At 46.1% G+C, this 19,485-nt stretch overlaps 1 protein-coding gene across 1 annotated transcript in view; it reads left to right on the top strand.

Annotated features, from left to right (window-relative positions):
- The window catches only part of Edem1 (ER degradation enhancing alpha-mannosidase like protein 1), a 32,426-nt gene extending 13,228 nt beyond the window's left edge, over positions 1-19,198 (top strand). Inside the window, exons 4-12 of the mRNA XM_032905990.1 lie at positions 893-1,064; positions 2,749-2,932; positions 5,660-5,834; positions 7,808-7,928; positions 8,656-8,826; positions 10,775-10,848; positions 12,394-12,490; positions 14,224-14,427; positions 15,431-19,198. Of these exons, the coding sequence (XP_032761881.1) occupies positions 893-1,064; positions 2,749-2,932; positions 5,660-5,834; positions 7,808-7,928; positions 8,656-8,826; positions 10,775-10,848; positions 12,394-12,490; positions 14,224-14,427; positions 15,431-15,520 (1,288 nt within the window). The 3' untranslated portion in view covers positions 15,521-19,198. The remainder of the gene's footprint in view (positions 1-892; positions 1,065-2,748; positions 2,933-5,659; positions 5,835-7,807; positions 7,929-8,655; positions 8,827-10,774; positions 10,849-12,393; positions 12,491-14,223; positions 14,428-15,430) is intronic.
- Positions 19,199-19,485: the final 287 nt, after the last annotated feature.

Genomic DNA, 19,485 nt, shown 5'->3' with positions numbered 1-19,485 from the left:
ACTCATTATAGGCTCCATAAAGGAGGGTGCCCCTCAGATGCACTTCCACTGACTCCGTTCATGTCCTTTCTGATTTCCTCGTTCACTGTCTCCACAGCCCTCACTCATGTTCTTAATGGAGTCTGCATCTCTCCACTCACAAGAAACACTGCTTGCTCTTTTGATGTCTTTTCCTCTTGTATGGTTTTCACTTATCACCCACTCTTTGCTAAATATGGTGGACTCGGCCTATACCTAGTTTTGTGCCTGGGTTTCTCTAGGGTGAAAAGTTGACCCTTTTAATGTTTAAATAAAATTATATTGCTACGCAACAATCCAGATCCAGATTTGAACCTTGAAATTGAAGTTATGAAATTATTTATTCTAAAACAAGGAGAAGAAATCATTTGTCTGAAAAATCTTGCAGTCCTTTTTAGACAGTTTCGATGGGACATTTATGTATCTACAAGGCCATAAATCAGAGGGAAGCCTTCTGTTTCTCAGGATCTCCCGCTTTTTCATTTCCCTTCTCAGATTGTCTCACCACACATGGGCGTGGTTCTTCAGTCTCCCGGTAGACAGTCAGACCTGCAGAAGAGTCATGGTTCCTTTTCTTAATGCCCTACGATCAAGAAATTCGTGCTTTAGGCAGAATCCTCAGTTGTCTTGAATAGATGATTCCCCTTTTTGTCAGCAATGCAGTGATCTGAAGATCGGTTACTTAGAGCCAGAGAGGACTATAGGATTCCTATATAGGAATCTGAATCAGGTCCTGCTGCTCCAGGCAGCTTGGGTCCTGAAAAGTAGAGTCATCTTTTGTCTTTGTAAACTGGATTCTGTACTATCATCATCATCATCATCACCACCACCACCACCATCATCATCATCATCATTTTTATTTTCTTGCTATTAGGGTTCTGGGAAGCCTCCTTTCTGCTCATAGAATAATAACTGACTCCAAACAGCCCTTTGGTGACATGACAATTGAGGATTATGATAACGAATTATTGTACATGGCCCATGACCTGGCTGTGCGGCTTCTTCCAGCTTTTGAAAACACCAAGACAGGGATCCCCTATCCTCGGGTAAGTGACTGGTTTGTTCCGTTGTTTTGCTGGTTTTTGAGAAATGGCCTTGTGCCTTGTAGCTCAGGCTGGCCTTGAACTTGTGGTTTTCTTGCCTCCAGGTGTTAGCATTGCAGGCATGAGTTACCAGACCTGGCCGCCTTGTTCCTTTGTGGTTCACAGTTCACTGTGTTCTTGAATTAAGACTCCTATAAAAGAGATGGGCCTGGTTATAAGAACCAAGCAGTGTCCTTGGAGAAGATTTGGTCTTAAACATAATGTCATCTTTTAGAAATCTGCATTTGGTGTTGTGCTTGAATGTCTGTGCGAGGTAATTGAGTTACAGACTGTGTGAGCTGCCATGTGGGTGGTGGGAATTGAACTCAGGACCTCTGGAAGAACAGCCAGTGCTCTTAACTGCTGAGCCATCTCTCCAGCCCCATAATATCAATTTTTAAAACTTTGAGCATTTACTGAATACCTTCTGTGTGCTAAACGTACGGTAATAGAGCAGTTAGCCTTTCACCTTGAAGAACCATGTGTGGTTTGCATTTTCTCTTATGAGACAGTATAGAGAATGTTTCTTCATTTCTGTCTGACTTGGATATATTTCCCAAAGACCTTCATGTATTGGAAGAGCTCAGTGAATGTTCATTTAAATGCTTCGCATGCCTGTAAGTGAAGCCTGCAGAACCAGCCAATTAGATGCTGGAGTGAGATTGTATATTTGTGGCATCTGATTTAGCAAGCCAAATAACTCCTTTGGGAATCGTGTCAGCCTTCTCTGTAAGCAGGGAGAAATGCCAGACCACAGGACCTCCATGACGAAACTGGCTGTCATCCTGTGGCTCAGCTTCTGCTCCTTTCCCGTCCAACAGTTGTTAGTGTTTGCTGAGAAGGAGTGCTTTAGACACTCCTTCAAGTTTAGAAGCCATTTATAGCTACAGGTTACTAAGTGTGACCTCCTGTTAGTCACTCCTGATGCTGTGATGAAACCAGGACCCAGAGCGACCTAACAGAAGAGTGCTCATGGCTCTGGAGGGAGAGTCCTCAGTGTCAGGCAAGGAATGCTGCAGGCAGCACGAGCAGGAAGCTGGCTGATCTTATTTCACACAGGAAGCAGGAAGAATCAACAGGAAGTAGAATGAGACTCTAACTGCTCAAAGCCCGCCCACTCGCTCCCAGTGATGCACTTCCCCCAGCAAGGTTGTATGTCCTGGAGGCTCCCTAACCTCAGGCAACAGACACACTAGCTATTCAGCAGCCGCACTGTTCTCTCCAAATACATGAGCCTTTGTGGGACATTTTTACTCAGAACACCCCTGAACTTGGTGCTTCTGTGATCTTGAAGGACACTTGGCAGAAAGAGATGGTTTAGTGAACAACGTCATAATAAGATGATAGACTCTGTTCTTACTGTTGGTTGAATGTAATATGACGAGTGGTGACTGAGTCGCAGTGAGCCTGGGTCCATTAGCGGAGTGTCATACTCATGGTGTGACTTTTCAGCACTGTGAAGTTTTAAGTTTTGCTACAATTTTTTTTCTTTTTTTTGAGATCTTGCTATGAGCTGACTGGCCTTGAACTTGCTCTGTAGCCGGATGACCTCCAATTTCTGACGCTTCTGCCTTGGCCTCCCGAGTGCTCAGGTAGTGGTTTAACAGCCTTACGCCTTCCACACAGCTTTCGATTCTTCCCGCTGCAGGTGAATCTGAAGACGGGTGTCCCTCCTGACAGCAATAATGAGACCTGCACAGCAGGGGCTGGTTCTCTCCTGGTGGAATTTGGGATTCTGAGCCGACTGCTGGGGGATTCCACTTTTGAGTGGGTTGCCAGACGAGCTGTGAAAGCCCTCTGGAACCTTCGGAGCAACGATACAGGATTATTAGGTAGGATTCACTCTCTGCCATCAGTTGGTCCGCACAGCCTTTGGTCCCCTGTCCTCCTTCCTTCTAACCCTCCACAGTACCTCGTCCTCCCTGTACCGCTGGATCTGAAAATTGTTAACTCCAACAGCAGCCATAATGGGTTCAGTTTCTTCACACGGCCTTTTGCTTAGTGTGAAGCTTCAGGGTTTGATGGAAGGTAATAATAGTCCAGCTGTTAAGAGCCCCTTCCGTTTGGATCCCTTGGTATATTCCATTGGAAATTATTGTTAATAGAAGTGGCATAAAAAGAACTGTCTCAGGGGCAGACTTTATTGCTTCCAATATAACGTTCTAAAAATACAGGAACTTAGCATTTCCGGTGGAAAGGCTTCCTCCTAAAAAAAAAGGAAGAAACTCCAGTGCAAGCCTAGATGAAACATATATTAGATTTTCCCCATTGAATATTTAGTCAAGATGTTTAAAACTCATTCTGGGTAAGTTTTAAGCATTAGTAGTAGATATAATAAATAATACACTCGTGTATTCATCATGGCGTTCATCTTTAGTAACCACCCATGTTTTGCTCACTCACAGTGTTTTAAAGTGGGTTTTTAACATCATAAAATTGTCTTGCTGGGACATATTTTCTTTTTGGCATGTGGAAATAACTTGGTTGTTTGGGGACCATATTGGGTTATTTATAAAAGGTTTGGAAAAGTAGTTTGTCTTCTGAAATTTATCTACAAACTTTATACAACGATTAGCAACAGTAGAAATAAAGTCACTTAGTCTGAATGTGGTGGCATACGCCTGTAAATGTAACACTCTGGAGGTGAGGCCGAATTAGGGTGAGTCTGAGGCTAGCCTGGGCTGCATAGTGAGACCTCGTCTCTACATGGTGGACCACTTAGCTTTCAGTCGGCCCTCTCAGTCTTTGATGAGTTCACCTGTGACTTTCGGTATTACCCACTGCTAATAGAATCAGTTTCTGTGCTGGGTGCATGAGGCAGATCAGTCTAGTGTTTCCAGGTTGTTGCCTTGCTTTCATAGTTACGGATTTCCAAAGCTGGACATTTTCCCCCATAAAAGTCTTGCTATGTAGCTTCTGGCTTCCGCTTTCTATGCAGCCCCAAATAACCTTAACCTGCTCAGCGCTGACACCCGTGGACTGCCACACCCGACTATGCTTTGTGGTGTTGGAACTCAGGTCCTTGCCTGTTAGGCAGCCCCTCCACCTCTGACCTGCATCCCCAGTGCTCACCTCAGCCCCTCCACCTCTGACCTACATCCCCAGTGCTGACCTCAGCCCCTCCACCTCTGACCTGCATCCCCAGTGCTCACCTCAGCCCCTCCACCTCTGACCTACATCCCCAGTGCTGACCTCAGCCCCTCCACCTCTGACCTGCATCCCCAGTGCTGACCTCAGCCCCTCCACCTCTGACCTGCATCCCCAGTGCTCACCTCAGCCCCTCCACCTCTGACCTGCATCCCCAGTGCTCACCTCAGCCCCTCCACCTCTGACCTGCATCCCCAGTGCTGACCTCAGCCCCTCCACCTCTGACCTGCATCCCCAGTGCTCACCTCAGCCCCTCCACCTCTGACCTACATCCCCAGTGCTGACCTCAGCCCTCCACCTCTGACCTGCATCCCCAGTGCTGAACTCAGCCCCTCCACCTCTGACCTGCATCCCCAGTGCTCACCTCAGCCCCTCCACCTCTGACCTGCATCCCCAGTGCTGACCTCAGCCCCTCCACCTCTGACCTGCATCCCCAGTGCTCACCTCAGCCCCTCCACCTCTGACCTGCATCCCCAGTGCTCACCTCAGCCCCTCCACCTCTGACCTACATCCCCAGTGCTGACCTCAGCCCCTCCACCTCTGACCTGCATCCCCAGTGCTGACCTCAGCCCCTCCACCTCTGACCTACATCCCCAGTGCTGACCTCAGCCCCTCCACCTCTGACCTGCATCCCCAGTGCTGACCTCAGCCCCTCCACCTCTGACCTGCATCCCCAGTGCTCACCTCAGCCCCTCCACCTCTGACCTGCATCCCCAGTGCTGACCTCAGCCCCTCCACCTCTGACCTGCATCCCCAGTGCTCACCTCAGCCCCTCCACCTCTGACCTGCATCCCCAGTGCTCACCTCAGCCCCTCCACCTCTGACCTACATCCCCAGTGCTGACCTCAGCCCCTCCACCTCTGACCTGCATCCCCAGTGCTGACCTCAGCCCCTCCACCTCTGACCTGCATCCCCAGTGCTGACCTCAGCCCCTCCACCTCTGACCTGCATCCCCAGTGCTGACCTCAGCCCCTCCACCTCTGACCTGCATCCCCAGTGCTCACCTCAGCCCCTCCACCTCTGACCTGCATCCCCAGTGCCGGCCTTTGCTTTTGTGAGTGTTATTTTCAGGACAGTCACAAGGAATGGGAATATGGGGAGAAGGGTGAACACTCTTTTGGGTTTGGAAATGCATTACCACTGTGGGAAAGCAAAATGTTGAGCCATTTACTTATTTTTCATCTGTGGCCGAATCCTACTTGTGTGTGCACATGCACACATACTTGAGTGCTATAAAAGGATTTTCCCTTTTCCAAGTTATTGATAGGACAGATCAAAAAAGTCAGACTTAAGTCCCCATCCTCATACCTGGCAGGGATATGGATGCTGAGAAGCAGAAGTAGGAGGGCCGTCCCCCTGGTCCTTGTGCTGTGGTTGAGACCTAAGCCTTGTTTGTTTGTTTGTTTCCACAGGCAATGTTGTGAACATCCAGACAGGCCATTGGGTTGGAAAGCAGAGTGGCTTGGGTGCTGGGCTGGATTCCTTCTATGAATACCTCTTGAAATCTTACATTCTTTTTGGAGAAAAAGAAGATCTAGAGATGTTTAATGCAGCTTATCAGAGCATCCAGAGCTACCTGCGAAGAGGGTGTGTGTCCCTGACCTCTGTCTCTCTGTGCCGTACAGTGTTCAGAAACGTTCCTGCCCAGCTCTGCTTTAATTTTAAACATTTATGGTGGTGGTGATGATGACGATGATGGCTTTATTGGTTTTGGAGAGGGGTTTTTGCCATGGCACCCGTGTGGAGGTCAGAGGGACAGCATGCAGGAGTTGGTTCTTTCCTACTGCGTTAGCCCAGGAACGGAGTCTGGTTGTTCAGGCTCAGTGGCAAGCATCTCCACTCTGTTACCTTCCTTGCCAAATGTCTTCTTTCAGTTTAAAAATGCCGGGGGTGGCGTGTCACCGGAGAGCCCTGTCTGGCCTGGTGTTCTTCATTTGGACTCAGATCTGCAGCAGTTCCCGTGGGTCTGCTTCCCAAGTGCTGGGACCACATCCGGCAAAGGCCTTGCTCTTTAGCCAGGCAGGCCTGCAGCTGGTGCACTTCTGCAGCACCTCTCGTGCACGGGGGCTGGAGGGGGTTGGGTGGGGTTATAGGGCCGAGCTATCATGCCTCCTCCATTTCACGTGATATAAACAGCTATGGTTTCTTTGTGTCCTTACTTACCATCTCTCTTGATTGATTGGTAGCCCTTTGGGGTTGGTCATTGTATAGTACAGTATCCCCAGACCTGGTGGCTTAAAATATCTCACACTTCCTAAGGGACAGGGATGTGGGAACTGGTGACTCATTGGCTTTAGGCTAGGATCTCCTTTGAAGTACTCTTAACCTTTGAACCATTTCTGCAGCCTCAGAAGTATCCTTTGCTACTTTTTTTTTCAGTATGGTTACAGTGTCATAGAGACTGTGTCATGGAAAAGCTGTGCAAAGCTGCAGAATCCACTCATAGCCCAGGCTTCCTTCCCTGGGCGTTTCTCTGTACATGTATGTAGTAAATGGCTAATACAAGTAATAGCTACTGATCTTCCAGTTTTGTAAGCTTTTGATTCATCAGCTGTGGTTGGAACCATTTTTGTGAGAGCATTTGGGATCTGGGGGGTGGCTCAGAGGCTACGAGCACAGGCCGCTTTTGCAGAGGACCCAAGTTTGTTTTCTAAACCCTGTATGTGGTAGCTAACAGCCTCCTATATCTCCAGGTCCAGGGTATCTGACGCCTTCTTCTGGCCTGTCTAGGCACCCACATGTACATGCTTGAATGTACTTGAGTACACTTGCAAATGCACACACACAAAAATTAAACTCTTGCAAAACCACTGTGTAAGGCTTTGGCTAGAGCTGCCTGCCACTTGGCTCTCTTTGTGTTCTCTTCCTTACTGTGAGGCACCGCAGAGTGACTGTTGCTACCGCTCTTTTGCTTGTGAGCTCAGACAACCCCCAGAAACTGCAAGTGTGGATTGCCGTGATTTTGAATGTCATCGCTATGTAACGACTCTGCTAATTTCTCTGTGGCGTTGCAGTTTTGCTACTTTTGCTGAAGTGTGCTCTTTACTTTCTGAGACTTGCTATCCCCCTGCCTCACTCCCGAGTGTGGTGATTACAGGCATTCACTACTGTGCCTAGCTCATTTTAGCTTTACAAAATACCGAACTAAATTGAGTATAAGCTCTCAGGGTTCCTCCTTGATGCATCTCCACAGACCTGCCCTCCCCCCTTTTTTCTACAGTACTGTGTTCTTTGTGTACCAGAGACTAAACAGTAAAACACGTGCCCCTGCTTGGGTCAAGGCCAGCACAGACCAGTTCTGTTACATGGCAGTGTTCGGAGGCCCAAATGTCAAAGTGCTTTCTGTAAATGTAATGAAGCTTTGATGCTCCATAAAGGATATGTTTAAAACTAGGTTCTTGTGTGGACTCCTACAGGCAGTCTTACTGCCAAAGACTTAAGCAAGGAGCTGGGAAAAAATTAGCATTGATTTTGCTTCAGTGGAACACAGGGAGGTAGACCGCTAAGAGGGACAGAGTGAGCTTCCCTTTCACCCTTGTCTGTGCTCTTCGGACCCACAGCCGGGAAGCCTGCAATGAAGGAGAAGGAGACCCACCGCTCTACGTCAACGTGAACATGTTCAGCGGGCAGCTCATGAACACCTGGATTGACTCTCTGCAGGCTTTCTTCCCGGGGCTGCAGGTATTTTGCAAGGATGTGTTGAGGAGGGCTGGGGAGACGCCTCACAGTGTGGCCGTATGAACCTGCACACGTGAGTTCAAATCTGCAGCACTGACCTGTCACTTCAGGGTTGGGGAAGAGGGGCGGGCAGGGCACAGAGAGGAGAAGTTAGGCTACTGCTGCTAGTCTAACTCCAGGGAGTAAGGTGGAGAGGGACAGCCTCCTGCTTCAAACTCCAAGTCTAAGCATGAGCAAATGTAAACATGTACATATGCCAGCCACACACACACACACACACACAGACCCACACACACACACACACACACACACACACACCCACACACACACACCCACACACACACACACCCACACACACACCCACACCCACACACACACACCCTCACACACACACACTCACACACACACACACTCACACTCACACACACACACACACACCCACGCACACACACACACACACACACACACACACACACACACACAGAGGGGGGGGAGGGGGAGAGAGAGAGAGAGAGAGAGAGAGAGAGAGAGAGAGAGAGAGAGAGAGAGAGAGAGATTTGTTAAGAATGAGCAATTATTGGCAAAGCCCCCTCTCTCCTTTTGTCCTTAGCATTCTCTGCCTCCTTTGAGTTTGGGAGGTTACTACCACATCTTGATCCCTGTGTGAAATCAGAATCTGGACTTGGAAGTCTGTTGGAATTTTAGATAATTTGCCGCATTGTCTTTCTAGGTTCTCATAGGGGATGTGGAAGACGCCATCTGCCTACACGCCTTCTACTACGCCATATGGAAACGCTATGGGGCCCTCCCTGAGCGCTATAACTGGCAACTGCAGGCCCCTGATGTTCTCTTCTACCCCCTGAGACCAGAGTTAGTGGAGTCCACGTATCTCCTCTACCAGGTAACGGCTCGCTGAGCAGTGGTCACTGTCGCACACTGACTCTTCTCTTTCTGCCTATTTTTGCCTTGCTAGAGTCACTTCTGTTGATTCTGTAGGGTGGAGAAAGTGTCTGCGAATATGGGCTTTATTTTTCTTATCTTAAATGCTCAAGGGAAGATGGACTCTTTTAGTGTTTTCCAGATTTGTTTGACCAAAGAACTCTTGTGGGAGCGAGGTGGGAGGTGGGGGTGGGCAGTTTTTTCTAGTTTTCTCATCTGCAAAAACAGTACTGACACAAAGTACTTTCTTCTTCTTCCTCTCTCTCTCTCTTTGTAGAAAAGTATATTTTAGTCTTTCTTTAAAAGAGGGATTTATTTTTATGTAATTACTGTATTAAAAGAGGACAACGTGGTGCTGTGAGATGTCTCTGTGACAGATGAAACCTGATTCACAAACCTTTCACATGCTCTACACACATATGCACAGTCACAAGCCCATCAAGGTAAACGAAGGTGGCTCAGGGGAGCTTAGTAGGTATGAGTTAGGCAGTGCAGTGTGCAAGGATCCTCATCCTTCTAGATTCTGATGGTAGGATGGGTTCTGTGCTTTATGTTTATTCTATACTGTTATACTGAATTACACGTCAGTGCTTCTAGTTGCATGCATGAGAGCGAGTTCGTGCATGCCTGTGTGTGTAACTGAAACCTTTTCTGCCCTTGCCCAGTTCCCAAATAACAACTCTGGACTTAATTATTTATGAATAAATGCCTAGGCCATAAGCTTGGGCTTGTTCCTTGAGTAGCTCATAACTTATATAGCCTATTTATTCTATGTGTGCCACATGACCGGTGATCCCTCTCCTCAGTTTCATAGTCATCTACTCAGACTAATTGGAGAATCTTCCCGCCTGATTATCTCTTCCGGTTCCTATCAGAACTCCCACCTTCTATTTCCTGCCCTTTGCTAATAGCCATCAGCATTTTATTGACAGGTGATGCTTCCACACAGTCCACAAGAGATTCTCTTTACTCTGTCTCTCTCTTTCTCCCTCCCCCCATTTCTTGTGCATGTCTGTGTGTGTGCATGTGCGGATGTTAGTACTCATGTCTTAGAGATCTCACAGGTTTAGAGACTCTTGAAAAAGGGGACGATAGGTAATGTCAGGTGTGGTTTCTCTGAGTCTAGAATAAAGTGCAGCTGTGTACACACTCTGTGACCGTCTTGTCACAGATGGTGTCTGGGACGTGGCTTGTCATCAGCTTAGCCCTGCTGCCTGTAGGTTTAACATCTATCCTTGCCCACTGTGTTCTCAGCATCCAGAGGAATCTGTCACTTACATGTTTCTCGTCTGGGCTCATCCCAGGCTCTTAGTCTCAGGCAGGCAGAATGCTACTTGTTTCCTTTGCTTGCTATAGGTTAGCAGTAGGCTTGAGTTAGAAGCTTGGGCTGGAAGCCTCATCTTCCAGAGAACGTCCTCCCCTAAAATAACCAGAGAGCTGGTGACAGAGGAATAAGGACCTGAGGTTGGGTTAGAAGAAAGTGTTCAGGCCTCCCTTTAGAGTCCTGTCCTCTGAAGGACAGTTGTCCCCTCTCTGCCCTCCCAGTGCCATAACTAGATGAGACAGTCTTACTAACATACTTCTGCATCTTAAGGCTTCTAGGGAGTTCTGAGGCAAGATAGAAACTGGACTTGCTCTCTGATCTCTGTGGTACCCACAGGGTGGGCCTTGTTTCTTTTCTGACCATGCTAGGCATCAGTAGAGCCAAAAGAGTGCTCTGCTCTGTCGAAGAGTTCCTAACCGTGAATGCAGTAAACGTGTCACAGGTGCTGCTGGGAGAACACCATCATCACATGAAGTGAGCTTGGACTCCGGCCCTCAGAGAGCCGCTGCAGGCCCCACAGTGTGCTCTGATGGTGTGTACCTCTTCCAGGCCCTTCTCCTGTAACATTCTCTTATGTTCTGTCTAGGCAACCAAGAATCCCTTCTACCTCCATGTAGGAATGGACATTCTGCAGAGTCTCGAAAAATACACAAAAGTCAAGTCAGTTTACTAAGTTCCTTTATTTTATTGTTTGGATGCTTGTGATTGACTGAGAGTTATTCTGGAGAAATATTTTAAGATTTTAAATTAAAAATTTAAATTTATTTATGTATTTTATGCGTATGAATGTTTCATTTGCATGCATGTTTGTGCACCATATGTACCTGGTGTTCTGGAGACCCGAAGAGGACATCGGATCCCTTGTAACTGGGTTATTAGGCTTGTGAGCTGCCACACGAGTGCTAGGAATGAACCTGAGTCCTCTGGAAGAGCAGCCAGCGCTCTTACCACTAAGCCGTTTCTTTTGTTTGTTTGTTTTTTAATATTTATCTGTGAGTGTGTGTCTGTGTGGGATTTATACTTGGTTGTGAACTGCCCATTGTGGATTCTGGGAACCAGAATGAGCTCCTTAGTAAGAACACTGAATGCTTTTGTGCTGAGTCATCCCTGGTCCCTTAGTTATGATTTTTTAAATTATGTTTATTTATTGTGTGTGCATGCATGTGTGTATGTGAAAAGGGGGTTTGTGCGTGGAGGTCTGAAATAAGCTGCAGGAATCTTCTCTCTCCCCACACTGTGTGGACCCTGGGGAGTGAACTCAGGACATCAGGTTTGATGGCAAGGGACTCAGTCACCTCTTCAGCCAGGAAATATTATCTGTATTTCAAATGTGTAGTACACATTCTAAATGTCAGTTTGCTAGAGAAATGGTTTACCTTTTGATGTAGTAGAATTTCTTCATTACTGTGGAAATTTATTTTTTTATTTATTTTTTTTTTCCGTTCTTTTTTTCCGGAGCTGGGGACCGAACCCAGGGCCTTGCGCTTCATAGGCAAGCGCTTTACCACTGAGCTAAATCCCCAACCCCGGAAATTTATTTTTTATGCCACCCTCCTTTCTGTAGATTTCAACAAACAGTGTTCTTTTTGAGAAGTTTTTTATGCCAGTAATTCATTAAAGCACGTAAGCAGCATACACGATATCGAGAGTGAGATATTCTTATGATTATACCTAGAGATCACCATGGTAAACACTGAAGTGCCCATGCTAGAATCTTCTCAATATATTTGTTATATTCATCATATGTCTTGTGTGTGTGTGTGTATGTGTGTGTGTGAGATCTATAAAAACATTCCTCTGTTTTGATTTTGTGGCCTGCTTTTTTGTATGTACCTCAGAAATGTGTGATAGAAAATACTGTTTTAGGCTATGCTAATACTAATGCAGTTCCACAAATAAGTGGATAGCTAAGTCAGTCCTTCTAAATTTATTGCCAGTCATTTTCATGATGCTGTGTTTCACGACACAGTCCTCACCTCAAGCTTGGAGCTAACCTGAGAAGAAGCTATCCAAGAATGCTCTTAAGTAAATTTGCAAACAATTCATGTTAAAACAAAAGCCAGGAACTACTCTTTGACCCAGCAAAGCTATTTTTTGTGAGGTGTTAGAGAAGTAGGCTGATTCTCCTTGTAAGAGAATATTCTGACAGGCAATGAGTGCAGGGGAAGGAGCCCACAGCAGGCTAACTGGACCCTTGTTTTGTAGATGTGGATATGCCACGCTGCATCACGTCATAGACAAGTCTAAAGAAGACCGGATGGAGAGCTTCTTCCTCAGTGAGACTTGCAAATACTTATATCTGGTATGTGTGTTGCAAGATTAACCAGAGGTATTTAGTGCTTCAGAGAGCAAACATTTGTGCAGTCTTCTGTACAAGAAATATTTACTAGTCACTTGTCTCCATTGTACTGGATGTTGTACTTTCTGGGAGTTACAGGCCTGGTCAGGACAAAAGGATATTGCTGTCTTTCATGGTTGTTAACCTCCTGGAGAAGTTATTTGTCATGTAAACAGAAATGAGCTCATGGTTAGGAGTTGTGGGAAGTGCTGGTAAGAATGGAGAGAAAATCAGCTTTGCTGGTATTCTGTAGACTCTGTGCGGAGGAAAGCAGTGTTGAGCTTAGAGCCTTGTGCAAGCCAGGCAGGTGTTTTACTAATGAGCTACACTTCCAATATGAGAGTGGTGTTTATGGCTCTTGGCATGTGGTGCTGGCTCAGAGGTACAGCAGAGTCTCCTTGTCCTCCGGGGTGGGGGTGGGGGGGAGAATGTCTGGACCTAGCAGAGACCATGGATTATATAGTTATTTTTCATTGTATCCTTTTGGGAACTACAGCTTACATTGAGAGGTCAGCCAACTTGCCGTGGTCTTGGGGTGACCGAATGGCAGAACTGAGGCTTGAGTCATGTCCAGGACTGTTTCAGTTTCTGGATTCTGTCACAAGCATGTGTAGTGCCTGTATGCTCATGTGTGTAGGCTCTCTTCTATCATGGCTACATACAAGCAACACTTTGCAGGCACAGAGGGTTGACTCAAGGGCAGCAGCAGTAAGGATAGGTTGTATCCTTTAGTTCACTGGTTCCCAGGCCTGGGACTAGCTAGGTAGCAATGACCCTAGCTAGAGCCCTTGTTAAGACTTCCTTTACATTGAGTCCAAACCTTTGAAGAGAATTGGGCTGGAGAATTGAATTTTGACAAATGCCTGTGCTGATCCTGTGTGAAGTCAAGTTGTGGGTAGGGTGATAGGGTCTTCCCCTCTAGCATCTGTTTATGGCCCGGGGTATACGAGGTGGAGGGCAGTTAGTTCTAGGGTTAGGTGTGAGGACTCTAGCAGGAGGTTTGAAAACTTTCTGGGGAGTACTTATAGACTGCCTGATCCTGGACCTGGGGTTTCTGATTCTCTGGTTCTGGAGGAGTGAGGGCCAGGGTTCATTCAAGTATGCAAATTTAAACAAAAGTAGAGCATTGCTACTCTGGGCTGGAAATCGGGACTTTTAACTGATGCCTTTTTATCTGGTTTTGTTCCCTAGCAGCTCAGAACCCTTTGCTGTGAGTTAGTTCAAAAAGTTCTCCAGTTACCAGTTGTAGGCTTGTTGTTAAAGTTGGTCTTAGGGATTGACCCCAGGGGCTGCATTTGCTCTGTAAGGACTTACCAGAGCCATATGCCCTCCCTAGGCCTCCCTTTCCCTCTCCCTACCCTTCATCCTTCCTAGCTTTCTCTTCTCTTTTCTTCTCTTCTCTTCTCTTCTCTTCTCTTCTCTTCTCTTCTCTTCTCTTCTCTTCTCTTCTCTTCTCTTCTCCTCTCCTCTCCTCTCCTCTCTCTCCCTCCCTCCCTCCCTCCCTCCCTCCCTCCCCCTCCTCCCTCCTCTCCCTTCTCTCTTTGTGCTATGGCTAGCCTAGAACTCACTATGTAGACAAAGCTAGCCTCAAACTCATAAAGATTGGCCTATCTCTGCCTCCCTAGGCTGGGATTACATTTACGTGCCACTCTACCAGCCAATATGGTTTTTTATTGCTTCTTTTTTTCTGTCTTTAGCTGTTTGATGAAGAGAATCCAGTACACAAATCTGGAACCAGATACATGTTTACAACTGAGGGCCATATCATATCTGTGGACAAACGTCTTCGGGAATTGCCTTGGAAGGAATTCTTCTCTGAAGATGGGGAGCGGGACCAAGAGGAAAAGTTTGTGCACAGGCCTAAGTCTCAGGAGCTCAGAGTCATTAACTCCAGTTCTAATGTGAGTTGCTTTTTCCACTGCAGGTGGGAAAAGAGAAAATATTAACTCCTTTAGTAGTCAAGAGTTCTGACGTGAAATAGATGGCACACTTGGATTGTATAATTTGACAAGAGTTCATAGTACAAAGTTCGAGTACAAAGGTGTACTCGAATGTAGAGAAATTATGGACCGGTAGTATAGACATCAGTCATGGCTGCAGGGGCAGGTAGAAAATGACACAGCATCCTGGAGAGGTAGTCTTGCATGGAGCAAGGCCACCGGCAGGTCTCACTGCTTAGATCTGGATTCAGGGACATTCCGAGAGGAAGCCAGCAGTATCTACACCTTCCACATCTCTTCATCTGATGTCTCTGGAGTGGAGTTGTAATTGTTTTATTTTGATGCAAGGTTCTCTGTGTAGTGGAGGCTAGCCTTGAGCCCCTGGTTCCCCAGCCATTAACTTCCTAGATTTACAGATGGGTGTCACCATGCCTCACACTGTCCTTGATCTCTTACTGGCAGTCCTCCTTGGCTGTTTCCACAAGAAGCCAGAGGGCAAGGAATGTTGCTGTAGTCCATCAGAACACTTGGCTAGACCTTGTTCAGGCTAGACCAATGGAAGAGGGTGAAGAGGGGATCCATGGAGAAGATTTCAGCTAGACTACCCACCACCCACCAGTAGGACAGGGATAGGAGTCACTCTTTTAAATTACCTTGTTCATTGTTTTGTATTTTGAGATATGATCTCATGTAGCCTTCAGTGGCTTCACATTTGCCATGAGTCAGGCCATTCACTCAGGACATTGGCAGTGTCTGGAGTCTTTTTTGGTACAACTGGAGGAGGGGAGCTGTTGCTGGCCCCGTAAGTGGAGAAGGCCAGGGATGTTGTTCTGCTAACCATCCTTTAATACACAGAATAGCTCCCCAGGACGGAGAGGCACCTGTCTGAAATGTTGCCAGCTATGGGCTCACCTTCCCTGGGTTTTAATTTAAATCTCACATCTTTTCCCTTTTGTCTTCCCAGTGCAATCGTGTTCCTGATGAGAGGAGGTACTCCCTGCCCTTAAAGAGCATCTACATGCGCCAGATCGACCAGATGGTTGGCTTGATTTGACCTGCTCACCTCGCTGTGGCCAGACCCTAAACCAAACCCAAGCATACCAAAATCTCCTCTGAGGAGGAAGCGGGGGAGTCTGTCCGTCTGTGATGCTCTAGAAGTTTCTGTCCAGCTCTTACTCACCTCTGGTTGAATCTTGCACTTAGTGCTTTCCTTCTGTTTAATAAAATACTCTATTTTTTTTTTCCCTGAAGGATAAAATTAGAAATGGGAAGCTCCGTGGCGAGCTTCTTGTGATATACTGATGTTGTTAAGCACAATGGATATAGCCTCTTTGGATTATTCTTCCCAACTTCATGACTAGAAGCCCCTACGTGCTGAAGTATCGCTACCTCTTTGCTAGAGGATCAGGAATGCAATTCCTGTGTAAAGATTCTGAGGGTCACTTGGCATCACACTTACTGCAATCGAAGTGTCATCATTTGTCTCTTACGGGATCATTGGGCTGTCCCCGAGATAGCCAGCTGTGGTCTTTGGATCACATGGGGGAAATTCACCTGCATCCTAAAGTAATTTATTCAGTGTTACTTGTTTTAGTGTAATGGTCTAGCCAAAAAATCTACAGGCAGCCTTTAAAGTTAAGTTGAAATCTAAGAGATAACTAACAGATCTTTTATACTGTATTTAGCATTTATTTTGAACATCACCTTACCTGAAGAACTTCCATGGTTCCAGAACCAGGTGCCTTCTAGGGAGAGGAAAACCCTAGGGTTGTGAGCTTCCGTCCCTCGTGCTTCATAGCCAAGGATGCACAATGCTGACGTCTTTGGGTTAGACTTCTGGGTTTTTTTTTTTTTTCTTGGCTTATGTGTAGTGCCAATTAGCTAATCAGGGACAAAGAAATGATCAGATGACTTTCTGACATCCTTGAGCCATTTCTCTGTGTGATATGGACTTTAGATTAGTGCCTTATGGGTTTTGTTTGGGCCATGGGCTGTCACAACCACTGCTACAGATAGCCCATTTTGTATTGTCATATGATGGGACCAATAAGGAGCAGGGTGTGTGTGAGGACGATTCCGGGAAACCAGTTTGTCAGTCTTTGCCTTTTAACCTATGATTTTAGCCAGGCATAAAGGAGGAAATTACGAGGAAGAGCTTTTGTTGTTTCCTGGTGAAATGGGAAGCCCTGTGAATGGGAAGTTTGCACAAACTGTTCCTAAAAAGCAGAGCTGGGCCTGCCCCTGGCTTGGCCTCCTTTCACTGGGACAGGTCAAGGCATCCTAGGCAAAGGGTAGGAAGTTTATGAGAAAGCTGGTCTAACCTCACATATCTTATGTCTTCCCTCCACACTATTAATAGACACTTAAAATTATTTCATTCCAGTCTCCTATAGCCAGGGAAAAAAGCCTCATCTGAATCATTGGATTTTTAGTTAAAAGGGAGAAATTATAGTCTTTCTTCAATATGTGGTACTGTTTTGAAAATAAATATAGTTCAGCTCCTTGGCAAGTTTAGAAATGGGGTTTCAGAAGTGACTGTCATCTTTTAAATACTTACTATGCAATTGGTTTTATTTATTTAAGAATATTGAATGTTTTTCTTTTGATCTCACAAGCATTGTTCTATGTCTTCAGTGTCTCATCTACTGTATAGAAAGCTTTCTTTGAGCAGATTATCTGTTTTACATATTTCGTTAACTCAGTAAAAGTATTAAACATATGCATGCACAGGCCTGTGTGTGCGCACCCCTTTTTACCTTTGCTCCAGGCACGTTTACGTGTGACTGTGAATGACCCGCTAGGGACAGTGAAGACATCAGGGAAGGAAGCGCGCCTCAGGCTTCTCTTTCTCATCTCCCCATCTCTGTCTGGTTGTTTGGTAACGGCAGTGTATGTCAGCACCCACCAGTTCTCTCTCATCTGGGTTCTTGTTCCCTTGCTCTTGAGCCAGCTTGGGTTACTTCTTCCTGTGCTCTTGCAATCGTGATCTGTGTCTGGAAGTACCATGGTGCCTTGAGTGCTGCCAGTGGGTCTCGGGTACAGGCAGGCATGCCATGCATTTTTACTAAGTCTTAAACCCTCTTGACATTTGGGTACTATGTTTCATCTGTTAACAAGGCTGAGGGTAAGGAAGACAATGCCTATAAATTTTATTATTGAGCTTCTAGACTGCTCAGACCAAAGTCAATGATTTGTGGGGCTGGATGAAGAACACTGTCTACTGCCAGTCATATAAAGAACATTATTTGAGTCAAGTTCGAAGCCTACTTGCTTGCTTCCTGAATGCCAGCAGCTGCGATGTATATCTTACGGTATGTTTGCTGTTCCTTCCAATCTGTGCTGAAATACGGGCAAAAAATTTTCTAACTCACTGCTTTGTTCCAGAAATGGCTGGAATGTGAACAGATAGCTGCATGGATGTTTGTGAACATGCTTGTGCTCCCAGGAGTAGCCAGCATCTAGTGTCCAGTTTGGCCAGCATGTGCAAAGTTGCAGACTACGTGGCAGGCTGGCTGTCGTATGGTTAGATGTGGTAGAGCCCGTTCTATGACCAACAGGCTTGCTTTAGCTCCTCTAAATACTGTGACAGAGCAACTCCATTCTCCTGGAAGAGGTGACAGAGGAATGTTTGCCTTTCTGATAGCTTTGGTTGCTGTGGAAAACAGGCTTGTTTTCCAAGCCTCCCTAGAGTTTCTCCCTGCTCTTCTCTCGGAGCTTGCTTTTTGTAAGTGGGTCTCTAGTTCTGACGTCTGGGCTTCTCTGTCTTGGACTGTGGACTCTGCACATGGCATTCAGATGGTTTTCTGTGTGTCGAAGTAAAAGCATGTGAGGGTAGTTCCTGCCCGGAGGAGTCTCGCGGAGTCCATGCTTTCCTGGTTTGAATGTACACAGTTGTCTCTCCTGTCTTTCCTTTTCTCTCAAGAAAAGTGACCCTCTCACCCATCTCCCCACCAGCTCGGTGAATGAGTGCCCGCTGCGGTTCTTCACTTTGGATCTTGTAGACTCTACATTAGACATCGCTTTTCTTCAGGGCTCTGAGGTCGTGTTCTCTTGACATGGACAAAAATAGTGCTGGTCAGAGGGTAGGGCGGCTGGGTCACCTCAGGCCCAGAGTGGCCAAGCAAGGACTTGAGAAGAAGGTGCTGCTCTTTGCTTTCTGTCCAAGCTGTCCAGTACCTGATCTAGTGCCTCTTCCCTGCAGGGCAGGGACCCCTAGTGAATTGGAGCCAATGATGGGTGTGGGCCTTGTGGCTGTGACTCAGTGGGGCTCAGGTTAAGGTCCCCCTTGAATTTGGATGCGAATAACCAACAGATATCAAGTACCTGTGAAACTGCTTCACTGCTTTTCTCTCTCTGAGAGGGAAACAAATAATATTTTTCAGGATATTTTGTTTTAGTGTTAAGTAGCATCCCACAAGCTGCGTTTTTATTTATTACACGCACAAAAAGTAAATGTGTTTCTACAAAATAAAAAGTCTAGAGTTGGACACTCTGGGCAAACTTACTGAGATGCACAAATGTTTCTCTCTCTCTGTGATGTGCAATATGCTTGGTGACCATAGATATTTCATGTTTAATCTGTAAATATGAACTGTATTTAAATTAAATGAGAGATTTTTGTAAAAGGACCAGACGTTCTTTTATAAATGTACTAAGGAATATCTTGTTCTTTGAAATTTATTAGGATTTTTATGGATAATTTTTATTAAAAGATTCTCTTTTTGAGTTGTCACTGTGTTTCTCCTTTGCATGCTTGGATATATTCACTTTTTTCAGGACAAGGGAAAATCATTTGGAGAAACCGTAAGCTTCAATAACTAAAGTCTTTAGTTTTTTTGTTTTTGTTTTTTTAAGATTTATTTATTACTTATTATATATAAGTACACTGTAGCTGTCTTCAGACACAGCAGAAGAGGGCATCAGATCTCACTACAGATGGTTGTGAGCCACCATGTGGTTGCTGGGATTTGAACTCAGGTCCTCTGGAAGAGCAGTCAGTCACTGAGCCATCTCTCCGGC

This window comes from Rattus rattus, chromosome 6 (genome assembly GCF_011064425.1).
Source record: "Rattus rattus isolate New Zealand chromosome 6, Rrattus_CSIRO_v1, whole genome shotgun sequence".
Classification (NCBI taxonomy): Eukaryota; Metazoa; Chordata; class Mammalia; order Rodentia; family Muridae; genus Rattus; species Rattus rattus.
Note: the sequence above shows the minus strand (reverse complement) of the source record. Positions and strands in the feature narration are given on the sequence as shown.